At 38.3% G+C, this 13,545-nt stretch overlaps 1 protein-coding gene across 9 annotated transcripts in view; it reads right to left on the bottom strand.

Moving 5' to 3' along the window:
* The window catches only part of fryl (furry homolog, like), a 110,817-nt gene that overhangs the window by 62,712 nt on the left and 34,560 nt on the right, over positions 1–13,545 (bottom strand). For all 9 annotated transcript variants that reach the window (XM_061682818.1, XM_061682819.1, XM_061682813.1 and 6 more), the window contains 5 exons: positions 7,259–7,467; positions 5,263–5,316; positions 3,357–3,496; positions 3,146–3,242; positions 1,457–1,536 (listed from right to left, as the gene is read on the bottom strand). In XM_061682818.1, coding sequence (XP_061538802.1) covers positions 1,457–1,536; positions 3,146–3,242; positions 3,357–3,496; positions 5,263–5,316; positions 7,259–7,378 — 491 coding nt within the window. In that variant the 5' untranslated portion in view covers positions 7,379–7,467. The remainder of the gene's footprint in view (positions 1–1,456; positions 1,537–3,145; positions 3,243–3,356; positions 3,497–5,262; positions 5,317–7,258; positions 7,468–13,545) is intronic.

Genomic DNA, 13,545 nt, shown 5'->3' with positions numbered 1-13,545 from the left:
ACTTACGTCATTTAGAACAATTACAGTAAACCCCCCCCTTCATCACGGAGGTTATGTTCCAGACCCCCCCATGATAAGTGAAAATCCGTGCTATAGAAATACCTAAAGAAATATGGAAAAAAAAAAATTGTCTTTTTTCACTCGAAATTCTATTAGGGTCTTCAAACACACTTAAAACAATACACACACATTCAAACACATAATATATTGAAAGAGGGGGAAAGAGCGAGAGAGAGAAAATGGATTTAAAAAATGTCGAAAATATCAAAATTAATAACACGTCGTACAAAACATAAGGTGTCCCGGAGAGGCTATATAGCGGGGGTTTACTGTAACACAAAACCGAAAATCACATACGTTTGTGCAATGCCAATGACACCTTAGCTTTTGGGTCCAGGGACCCTATACAGCACTGGTATCAAACTGGTGGCCCCGGGGACCAGATCCGGCCCGCCACATCATTTTATGTGGCCTAAGAAAGCAAATCATGCTTCATGTTTCTTGTAAAAATATAAAAACTGCTAATTGTCTTCTATTGTAATAAGTTAAAACATTGAGATATTGCAAGCATTTTTTTTAACAATCCCATTTTGAAAAGATATGTATTAGTTAAAAACATGTTTTTATAGGCTTCTGATTTCAAAACTAGTTATCTATCCATCAATTTGTTGTGTATATGAAATTATATGAGGCGATGATTCATTTATATGGGTTCACAGTCATAACGGGCCTCTGAGTAAAGTCCTAACTATGATGTGGCCCAAGACAAAAATGAGTGTCACAACTGCCATACAGCTAAGGAGAATTTCTTTTCCCTAAAGGAGCCTCTCATAAAACCTAACACCAATTAAACATAACTACCATGTGTTCAGTTACAAGTCAATTTACGAGTTGGTCACAGTAAAATGCAAACTCATAAGTGAAGATACCACTTGATGATACCACTTCATCCCCCCCCAAAAGGACATTTGAGTGAAAAATAAATATATTTTGAATTGCAACATTCTTTCTTGACATTAGCACAAATATTTGGGGTACAAAAAGATCTGAACTAATGACAACTAAACAGTATTAACACCATGTTTGTATTACTACGCGACAATTTTTTTGTTTGTTTGTTTAGAGTGCTAGAATGGCTTAATAATATATACATTTCAATGGAGAGAAAGATAATTTGACATAGAAGACACACAAATTAAACTCAACTCAATTTGATTTATCCAGCACTTTGAAAAAACAACCGTAGCTGAAACAAATTGAACAACTATTAAAAACAAAAACAAATGAGACACTGAGCAGTCTCATGCTGTGTTGAAAGTCGATGAATAAAAATGTGTTTTCACACGAGTTTAAAAAAAAAAAAAAAAAAAAGAACAGTAAAACAAGGCCCCACTGTATTTTTATTTAGGACCTCTGCTATTAAGTCACCAGCTACACTGAAGTTGTGTTGACTTACCCCTCTTTGTGTTTAAAGTGCTTAAATGCCAGGTTTAGAACTTCGTGTACTAAGGTGTCCGGCACTGGATGAAGAGGAATCTGTGACAAATATAAACAAATTACTCTTATTAGTCTGCACTGATACATTTTTCAGGTTTTTCTTCGTTGTTGTTTTTTTTCGCATTGCGACATTTCATTTCCTTTAGGAGCTGAGCCAAGGACAAGTTAGAACTGGTCTCCCGGGAGTACAGCTTTGGGAATGTTGCTTAAAAATTTGGACGGTCTACTTTGGCCATGCACCAAGGCTGGAAATGGTGGAAGTGTTGATTTATGAGACACCCCCTGTAGGTAAAGGCCTCAATGACAACAGTACGGCGTGTTCTGAAAACAATTAGGTTTTTAAATGTGTACAAAAACGCGTCTTTCTATGTGCTATTCACAGATGAAATTAATAATGAGGTATAATTAATCACATGCACAATAGTTACTCAGTCGAGGAAATTATGTTTGACACTTCCTGCTTTACAGGAGTCGCACCAGTGAAGTAACAGAGAGCAAATACTTTGTTACTGCACTTAGATTTTTCTGGTATCTATACTTTGAATATTTGTATTTTGGGAGAAGGCTTTTTTTTCCTGTTTTGGTTTTGATCGTGGCGGCACTGGTTGGAGCATCTGCCTCACAGTTCTGAGGACCGGGATTCAATCCCCGGCCCCGCCTGTGTGGAGTTTGCATGTTCTCCCCGTGACTGCGTGGGTTTTCTCCCACATCGTAAAAACATGCATGGTAGGTTAATTGACAACTCTAAATTGCCCGTAGGTGTGAATGTGAGTGCGAATGGTTCTTTGTTTGTATGTGCCCTGCGATTGGCTGCCAACCAGTTCAGGGTGTACCCCGACTCCTGCCTGATGATAGTTGGGATAGGCTCCAGCACGCCCACGACCCTAGTGAGGAGAAGCGGCTCAGAAAATGGATGGATGCATGGGAGAGCCTGCAATTACAGGGTTATTAGCAGTTCTAGCCATGTTTCCTCTTTTCCTCCGGTCCAATTTCCTCATATACTGGTCGTTGAACTAGCATGAGCAGAAGCGGTAGCACAGTTCTTCTCACTGCGGTCAAATGACCTTCACCGAAAAAAGTAGTCACCTGAAATTTAAATGTATTTCCAATTTTGGCTTCATTTTTTAAAAATTATCTTAAAATAATTATGATAATATTATTAACTAAAAAATATGAATTAATGTAATTGAATTTCTAATTATTCAATTAATAATTTACTGTTACCGCTGAAAAGCTGAAGCTGAACTTAAATGCTGTGGAATCAAATGTGGAATTTGGGGAATGTAGGAAATTTGGAATGTGGAAAATATTTTGTAGCTGGAAGCTCAGTCAAGAAATATAAATATCGAAGGAGGTGGGAATAATGTAGAATGTGTCTAAATGCGGGAATGTAAACGTGGAAAAATGTGGAATATTACTGTCAAAATGTGGAATTTAAGGAATGTAGGAATTTTTAGAATGTGGAAATTGTTTTGTGGTTGGAATGGTCTGACAAAGTTAAGAAATGTTGGAGGAGGGAATAAAGAAGAATACAGTATGTCTACTTGTGGTAAAGTACAGAGTGTAAGTATGTTTTGTCCTTGTGCCAGGCACATGGAAAACAACGGAAAAATGCAAAGCAGCATTAAAAGCAGCAACGACGGCTCACCCTTTTGAGAACTTCCACTGACACCAGGCAAAACATGAAATCTATGGCTAAGTCCCTCCTCTCAAGAAGGTAGTCTTTATCCCGGTGCTGCTCATCACTGCAAAAAAAGAAAAGAAAAGAAAAAAAAAAAAAAAAAAAAAAGGGAAGTCACGAGAGGGAAGCATTGCAGAAAAGAAATCCCCAGATAAACTTCAACAATGTATCTACCCACCCTTTGGACTTTGTGCTGGAACGAGGCCTGTACTCATACGACTCGTCTTCAGTGCCGCTCTGCCGCCGGTACCAGTCGAAAAGCGTACGCAGCAGGGAGGGCAAACAGTGTTCGGCTATGGAGCTCATAGAGCTTATTAACTGGAAAACCAGAGCACAAAAGAAAAATAGTTAATCTTTAGCACGTCTATGGCGTTTTCCATTATGCGTTACCATTAAGCTAGCAGGGGGATTTCTAAAGGCAAAGTTGTTCAGATGCTTGAAATACACAACTTGTAATTCTTTTTGTTGAATGTTTATTGACAGTAAACTCAAATAGGAGCAGCAAATAAACAGCTTGAAGCCTCTTTTTTGAAAAATTGTTCGCCATCTGCCAAACTGCTGCTTGTTGTGAAGTAAGTTGAGTTTAAATAAATTGTGAAGTAAGTTGAGTTTAAATAAAAATATCCGAACGACGGCTCATAAGTCAGGTCCCTCCTATCTCAAAGCACCAGTGCATGTAATTTCCTTTTTTTTGTAGATAAATCTGCAAAGATATCAAATAAACATTTTTCACACTGTCATTATGAGGTGTTGCATGTCAAATTTTGAAATTTCCATGAATTCAGAATCATTTCATCCATTTTGGAATGTAGCTGTAATTTAACAAATTGAAAAAAAAGTGAAACACTGAATACATTTCAGATGCGCAGTAAGGCCACTAAAGGTTTCACAGAAACAAACAATGCAAGCATGTTTTATAACGCCATGGATTCAGTATCTCTATTAGCCACCAGTACTGTCACTAATTAAATAAACTAGTCAACTTTTAAACTGGGTTGATTTCACCCTCAACATAACAAGAAGGTTAAGGCTATTTGACTGCTTCTCAATAGGGTTGAGGTTAGAGGATGATGGTGGCCACACCATGAGTTTTTATCAAAATATAGGCCTTACACACAAATGAGTGTTTTCATTCCTTTGTCAAGGGATTGGAATATGTCGGGCTTTTTTTCAGCAGAAGGATCCTTTATCCCCATAATGCAAAAACTGACCTTAATCATGTGGAACCATCTCCTCAAGTCATTTTCCTTTAATTAGGCTCATTTTAGAAGCTAATTATCAAATCTAAGATTAATATCAGCGATATAAACAGACACGAGAAATAACATCTGTAAAAACCTCCCCAGAGAAACCAAAACTTAAAAGCTCATTTAACCTCAATCCTATACGCAATCATTTAGAACATCAGTGACCTCAAACACATGACAGAGTGAAAGATGTTGGACGTGGCAGGCGTTGGTCAGCGGGCATGCAGGGCGTCGACCGTGGATGACGGCCAGCGGAGTTACGTAAGCGTCACGCCCACCGCTGCCCCTCGTGGCGCCAGGCAACCACACGCACGCACGCATGCAAACACACACACACACACACACACACACACACACACGCACACAGAAACAAACAGATACAGAGATAAAGACACATGCACACATACAGACACAGACACGAACACAAATACACACAGAAACAGAATCACACAGACAAACCCCCTACACACAAAAACAGACACACACAGATACATAAAAAGACACATCACACCCCAACAACACACACACACATGACAGGACACTCTGACACACACACATACAATCACACACAAATGCACATGCGCAACAGCGGCCAGGGGCTGATTTAGCGGCGAGGATGACACAGCGCTTCGATGCGGACTGACTTCCCTGCCCCTATTCTCCTCATCAGCCTGGTGTTTTGAACAAAGCTCTGCAGCAGGCCCCATTGTATACATGATGGGCTGCTGAATGGGGCATTGATTGGCTGCAACTAGGGGGATTCAAATACTGCGCACAAGTGCAGTATGCAACTTGGCAGCAGGGGGGTAAGCGAAACAATCACACTGCCGCACTGACCTGGTCAAATTGTGCATCCTCCCCTCTCTGAAGGGACCGGGACAGAAGTTTCTCCTGGAACACGGAAACATTAAAACGTCAAGCAAGTGATATAATTCATATTTTTGACCGCAATTTTCACAAAAACAATTTTAGCATCAAGGGATTAACTTGCTAGCTTTTTATACGTATTGTTAACATAAAGAAAGGCATGAATTGCATCTGTGTCGTGTCTCATTACGCCTTTGTTGATCGTCATTTAAGTTCAGATGAAATGTTTTGTTCTTTTGACGTACTGTAGACAGTTGCAGATTCGTGGTTTATCATTGATGAATTCACCGATTTGCGGATTCTTGAGGCAACCTTTTGACGGAGGCCATCACTTATTTTTTATTTATTTTTTTAAACCAAATCCCCGGGTTATTCATGTTTTTTTACCCATAACTATTATATTGAACCTGAAAGATTTTCGCTATTCACAGTCTGCGTGGTCTCTATTCTCCGCGAATAGCGGAGGTCAACTGTATTATGAAACAGTGGTTAACTTATAACGGTAATAGCTGTCCTGTAATATTTGTTGAATTAATTCAGCCGATTTTCCTAAAATTGCTTCATTAAAGTATTTATTTTTTTATTCTATATATTTATTGACAAATGTATATACAACTTTATATAGACAGTACATTAAACATGATTGTATTTTATTAAATATTCATTTGATTATTCGTTTATCTACAAATTGATTGTTTAATTGGCTCATGTTATTAAAATACAACAATAGTACATACACATTGAACAATTTTGTATTTATGCATTATTTTATTAAACACAGTTAATAATAACTGATTAAAATAAAATAAACAATTAATTATTATTTTATTAAAATTAATCATTTTCTATTAATTTACCTCACTAAATAAAAATACATTTCATATATAATGTATATTTGACCATTACAATCAGAATGAATTCATTATAAATATATAATACAATGAACTATTTTACATATTTTATATTTATTCATTTGTATTGATTTGAAACGGTTAATAGATATATTGTAAATAAAATTAAATATATTACTTGACATATAATGTACATTTAACAATTGTTTATTTATTAAATAATTGGTCACAAATAATTGAGTATGAATTATTATTTTATCATTTAAATTTCATAAACATTTTATTTCTCAACCGAACACTTGGTTAATGCATTTATGTAAATTATAAAATACAGAAATAAACAACTCTACATATACAATGAAGTTTTATTACACAATTGGTTAATTTATAAGAATTCAAATTGTAAAAATGTAACATTTGAGTATAAATTATAATTTTATTATTAAATTGAAGTATTTTATAATATTACATTTATTTTTATTCATTTATCACAACCAAATAATTGGTTAATTCATTTATGTAAACGCTACAAACATTTTTGTAAATTAAGTAATTTCAGATTTACATTTAACAATTTTGTGTTGTATTAACTTATACAACTAATCATCATTCATTTAAAAATGAGAATGAATTGTTATTTTCTTAGTTTGCATGTTCTCCCCGTGCCTGCGTGGGTTATCACCGGTTACTACTGATTTCCTCCCACATTCCATAAACATGCATGGTAGGTTGATTGAAGACTTTAAATTGTCCATAGGTGTGCCCTGCGATTGGCTGGCGACCAACTCAGGGTGAACCCCGCTTCCCGCCCAAAGTCAGCTGAGTTAGGCACCAGCACACCTGCGATCCTAGTGAGGATAAGTGGTTCCGAAAATGGATGGATTTATCATCATCATGTCTGTTTTCCAAATCAAATGTGGCCCAGGAGTGCAAATGTTTGCCCATCCCAGCTTTAGTGGGATCAAGTAATGGAGCGTTCTTCCCAAACTGCACATCGGAGGACAATCAGTGAAGCGTGTTAAAGATTAATCCTCGCACATAAACCTAACGAGCTTCAGCTAACGGTCCTCGAGGGTTTTACGAGGTGGCGGTTATGTCGTTAAAAGGCGACTCACCAGCGGTTCGGCCATCACCATCTCAATCTTCTTCTCGGCCAGCACGGCGAACTCGGCGAATAGGCTCTTGATGACGAACTCCCCGGGCTTGAGCTCGGGGTCGATGGTGATGATGGACATGGCCGCGAAGTTGTGTTTTTCCCACGGGAGGGGAGTCGCCGAAGCGGGGACGCGCCGTCTACTCACGCTGCTGCTGACCGGTGCAGAAGCTGCGAGCCAAAGGGCAGAGGTCAGGGATCAGGGAATGACATGACATGTCAGACAGGAAAAAATAAAGTAGGGAAGGTCGTGGACCTAGACATCTTTGGGAGGAGGAAATTCATGGGGAAAAATATTGCATTAACCATGCATCTACACTCTCTGGTTTTCATATTAGTTACAGCTCTAAATAGTATGAATGTACATCATCATCCCCATGGTGCAACTGAACCCACATTTATAGATGCGTCCATCTATCACGCACAATGTATAATTTGACATTGATTTTGCCAAATTCTGACTTTTGCTCAGGGTTTTCCCAATTATTGTCAGGTTTGTCATTTTTTTAAATGGATGTTTATCTGTTTTAAGATTTAAAAAAAAATTCAGATTTATTTTTTATTTTTACTTTAGTTTTATTCAGATTTGCCATTTTTTTGTCATATTTTTGTCACTGTTGACCTCATTTTTGTCAGGTTCTATTACAGGTTTCATCATCTTTTATGTTTTTGTTCAGGTGTTTATCAATATTTGTCAAGTTTTTGTGGCCATACATTTATCATTGTAGGAGTTCACTCTTATGGCAGCAATGTTACCTGAATTTGTCACAAGTGAATGATTTGCTGCATTTTAAAATTATTAGTCAAATTGTATAACAGAATTTAAAATTTTTTTTGTTTGTTTTCATTTTTTTATCATTTTTCTGGCATATTTTTGTCAAGTTTTGTCACACTTGTCAGTTTTCTTTAGTTTTTAAATGGTGGGAAGAAAATACATAAAACGTTTCCTTTCCTTTTCCCCACATGTGCATTTTGTATGTACCTCACATCATTTGCTTGCCTTGCATGCAAACGAATAAGAATTTCAGGAGTTTGGGGTTGTTTTAAGGTTAATGCTATTAGGCGAGCGTTTCCAGGAGTAACATTTTATGTCGTTTGACTAAATCACATTGCAGCAAGCTTTAAGGTCAAGGATCAGAGAAATTTATTGAGATGAGATAACATTGTAATAAAACCCGGACAAAGGCTCACACGCTACATGACCCTAGACAGAACAGCAATAGCGGGTATTTACTATTCAATACGCTAGAGGAAAAAAAGCACTCGCCCCCACGAAACGCATTGTCGCACGACCAGCTCGCAGTCAGAACTTTGAACGGCTTATGAGAGAATTATGTGACGGCTGTGGGAGAATTTGCAGTCTGAGCCCACAATGGCTGAAAGGGCGGCCAAGTGAGCGGGCGGCTTCAACAATAACTACGCCTTTACCTCATCTTCCCCTCTCAGGAAGCGTTTGCTTCTTGTTTTTGACTTCTTTTCCCAGAAAAACTCATGTGCTACAAAGTTTCACTCATACACTAGCACATCTGCCTCACAGTTCTGAGGATCGGGGTTCAAATCCCGGCCCCTCCTGTGTGGAGTTTGCATGTTCTCCCCGTGCTTGCATGGTTTTCTCCGGGCACTACGGTTTCCTCCCACATCCCAAAAACATGCGTGGTAGGTTGACTGAAGACTCTAAATTGCCCGTAGGTGTGAATGTGAGTGCAAATGGTTGTTTTTTTCCTATGTGCCCTGCGATTGGTTGGCGACCGGTTCAGGGTGTACCCTGCCTCCCGCCCGAAGATAGCTGGGATAGGCTCCAGCAGCCTGCGATCTACGTGAGGCTAAGCGGTAAAGAAAATGGATGGATGGAGATATATATGTATTTCTAACTCTTTTATTTGGTATGTTTTTAATGTTTTGTCCACTATTTTTTAACAATTTTTGTATGTCTTTGTCAGATTTTTATCCATCCATCCATTTTGTTCCACTTAGCCGAAGTCAGGTCGCAGGAGCAGCAGCTTAAGCAGGGAAGCCCAGACGTCCCGCTCCCCAACCACTTCGTCCAGCTCTTCCCGAGGGGTTCAAAGGCGTTCCCAGACCAGCCGGGAGACACAGTCTCTCCAGCGTGTCCCGGGGCCTCCACCTGGTGGGACGTGCCCGGAACACCTCATCAGGGAGACGTCCAGGGGGCATTCTAACCAGAGCCCGAGCCACTTCATCTGGCTGCGTTCGACATGGAGGAGCATCGGCTCGACTCGGAGTCCCTCCCTGATAACAGAGCTTCTCACACCATCTCCAAGGGAGAGCCCGGACACCTTGCGGAGGAAACTCATTTCGGACGTTTGTATCCGCGATCTTGTTCTTTCGGTGAGGACCCACAGCTTGTGACCATTGGTGAGGGTACGAACGTAAATCGACAGATAAGCTTGACGTCATCCCTTACCACTGGTGTCCACCAACGGGGATGGAGGATGGCCACAGCTCCGGTCGGCCGCATCAACAAATGGAGGCACGGAACATTTTTATTGTCTAATTTAGTTTAATTAAAAAGTTGCCTTATTTTTCTAGATTTTTGTCAGCGTTTTGTTTGTATTATTGACAGATTTTTGGCTGTACTTAGCCAATTATTTTGTAATTAAAAAAAAGAAAATAATAAACCTCTCCAAAATGGTAAAATAATTTTTCATATTTGTGTTATTTTCTCCAGATTTTTGCCCAAGTTGTGCCATATTTCTGCAAATTCCTTTACTGTATTTTTGTCAGGTTTTTGTCAGTTTTTGCCAGATTTGTCACCTCTTTCTCTTTGTATTTTTTTTTTTCCCCCCCAGATTTTTTTCTGTCAATGCTTGTGTATTTTTTAATTAAAGCTCTCTATTTTGGTCAGAAATTATTTGATCATATTTTTGTCAGTCATTGTCTTATTTTTGTCCAAGTTTTATCAAAAGGATGCTGTATTTTTCTGTTTTTGTAGTTTTGCAATTTAAAATTGTCTTTTTTCGTTCTGTTTTTTTCCCCACAGATTCCTTTTTGTCAGTTTTTGCTATATTTTGCCGTCTATTTTTTTGCTGGATTTTTTTGTCAGTTTATTTTTCTTTTGACAATTTTATACATTTTCCCAGATTTCTTTAAAGGTTATTTTTCACAGGTTTTGACAGATTTTTTTTCTGTGTGTTTTTCAAAAGTTCTGATGTATTTTTCAGGTTTTTTTTTTTTTACAGTAGTCAGATTCTCATTTTTGCCATAGTTATTTTAATGGTTTATTTGTCAGTTTTGACATTTTTTGTTACTTTTTTTTTTGACCGATTCGTATCAGGTCTTATGTCTGATTTTTGTCACGTTTTTGTCATTTTGTGCCATATGTTTTTGTGTGTATGTGTAATTTTGTTGTCAGTAATTAATTTGTCCGCCACAGGTGTCTATCACTGATGCAGTAGTAAAGTTACAATTACAGTAAATATTTGGATCAATAGAGTATTAAATCTGATTAACATAGGCAAGGACTATTTATACCAAAAGGACCGCACACATTCGATTGGGTTGATCACTAATTATACAAATCAAACTTAAAATGACTCAGTTGAGAAGTTAGTTAAGGAAGGAGAAACTCAAAAATGTAACCAAATTCTTGGCTTGCTCAGAAAGACGTTTTCGGAAATAAACAGCCCACAAAGGTTTTACTTAGTACATTTTCCACAACATGTCCCCGTTAAACTATGTTATTTGGATTCTTTTGGTATGTTGAGCACATTGTGGCACGCTGTAGTATGTGACGGTCATGTTGTCCAGCAACACAGAGAGTCTTTCAAGCCGCCCTCATCTTTGTTTACTGTGCTGTAGTGATGTCACACAGGCAGCCTCTCCCCTAATAACCAATCAGCGCTGTGGGCATCCTAATCTTCTTTCTCCCGCCTCAGGCCAGCTGGACCGTCACACACAAACGCACCAATGGTGCACTTGTCAACAGCAACAAAGAAGAAAAACAAAAGTGTGCCGATACCCCCTCCCCTCCCCAAGTTGTTCTGTCTAGGACATGCCGGTCATTTGTAGCATTCCAAACTTCCATTCTTTTCTGAGGATGACCTCCCAACAGACTGGGAAAAATAACAAATATGATGCTATTGTGTGGGCATGTTTTCAGCTAATTCTCATTTCTATTCCTGTCCTATAGGCGCCATGCACATTACACTTTTTCAGCTTTGGATTAAAAAAAAAAAATGTGAGTATCCATAATGATCAATAAAACAAAAGAAAAAAAAATGGAGAAAAAAAATTACATTTTTTTTTTTTTTTTTTAAACCTGCGATATATATTGCCTTGTGAAATAATACAGGATCAGTGTTGGGAAAGTTGATTTCCTACATGAACTAGTTCAAAGTTCAATTCATTGTTCCAAAAATGAACTAGTTCAGTTCATAATTCAAAATTTTGAACCAAGTTCACCAGTCCAAAAATGAAGTATTTCATTTCATTTTTCCCCCCTCTCAATATGTTGCTGATGGGCTATTACCCTCAAAATACTGGCATTTCATTTCCCCATTTCGCCACCCATTCAGTCCGCACTGGTAGCCAGCTGCACCTTTCACCCTACAATCTCAAAAATATGAGGAAAATATTTTTTCCTCATATTTATAAATATTTTTTTTTTTTTTTTTTAATTTGGAAATAAAACAAAAACAGGAGTTTTGACTTTAATGTGCAAACAAAATAATGCAACACAGTATATGACAGGAACGATGGTGAAAGGACATTGATAACTTTACATTCCTTGAAGCTCTAGCTGACTATATTAACAAAATAATGTATCTATTACAAAAAATAAATTCCATATCACAGAGTGATCGTACACTGTTTTAACTAAAGCATTCAAATAATAATTTTCCTAGTAATCTAGTTTTACAATTATGAAGAACACATTCACTGCCATTTACACAGTGTCCCTGAACGCACCTTGCGTACTCACGTAGCTCAGGCGTGCCTGCCTCCAGTAGTTTCATTCTAAAGCGCGAAATAGGAAATGCAGCAAGTGTACATTCTTTCCCATGTCCTCATTCATAGTTATCATACAAGGAGATAAGTTTACAACACTCTGGGCTGCTGCGTGTGTTGTTTGAAGCATTATAATTTACCGTAACATGCAAGGTGCTAATCTTATAAGCATGTCAAGAGAGGTTACTCTGCTGGTCACTTTTATTAATACAGTTGATTCACTGTATAGTACACCAACATTGCAGCAGACCTATTGCACACAAGTACATCGCGATGACGATGTTGAAACAAAATATCGTGCAGCCCGAGCATGTAAATTTACACAGATCCGCAGCAAAAAAAAAAATAAAAAATCATAGATAAAGATTTCAGGGTATTGCACCATAAAAATGAATGGTACCGTATTACCAACAAATGTAATGATCACGTACTGCAAGTTATTGATGTTGAACACTGCATTACCAGATAACCAGCAACCCTTTATTGGTCAGTGACTGTTTTTCTCAATGTCTTTGTCTCAAAAGTGTTCTCTGTCAATTGACTGTCTTTGTCGTACTAGAGCGGCTCCAACTACCGGAGACAAATTCCTTGTGTGTTTTTTGGACATGATTCAGATTCCTAAAAAGAAAAACTACTGATGTTGCACGTTCCTAAAAAGACAAACTATTGATGCACACACTAAAGACAAACTCTTTTACTAAAAAACAAACGACTGCTATATCACTTTTATACAAAAACACATACTTCTGTTGCACGTTCCTATAAAGAAGAAACTGCAATTACCCCAAAAGACAAACTATTGACGTTGCACTCTCCTAAAAATAAAACTGCCAATGTATTTTTCAAAAAAAGAAGACAAACCATTTGTTCACTTTCTGAAAATGATAAATTATTGATGTTGCATGTTCCTAAGAAGGCGGCATGGAGGCCGACTGGTAAGAGCGTCTGCCTCACAGTTCTGAGGACCGGGGTTCAATCCCCGGCCCCGCCTCTGTGGAGTTTGCATGTTCTCCCCGTACCTGCGTGGGTTTTCTCCGGGCACTCCGGTTTCCTCCCACATCCCAAAAACATGCATGGTAGGTTACAACTCTAAATTGCCCGCAGGTGTGAATGTGAGTGTGAATGGTTGTTTGTTTGTATGTGCCCTGCGATTGGCTGGCAACCAGTTCATGGTGTACCCCGCCTCCTGCCCAATGATAGCTGGGATAGGCTCCAGCACGCCCTCGACCCAAGCGAGGAGAAGCGGCTCAGAAAAATGGATGGATGGATGGATGTTCCCAA

This window comes from Phycodurus eques, chromosome 8, assembly GCF_024500275.1.
Source record: "Phycodurus eques isolate BA_2022a chromosome 8, UOR_Pequ_1.1, whole genome shotgun sequence".
Taxonomy (NCBI): Eukaryota; Metazoa; Chordata; class Actinopteri; order Syngnathiformes; family Syngnathidae; genus Phycodurus; species Phycodurus eques.
Note: the sequence above shows the minus strand (reverse complement) of the source record. Positions and strands in the feature narration are given on the sequence as shown.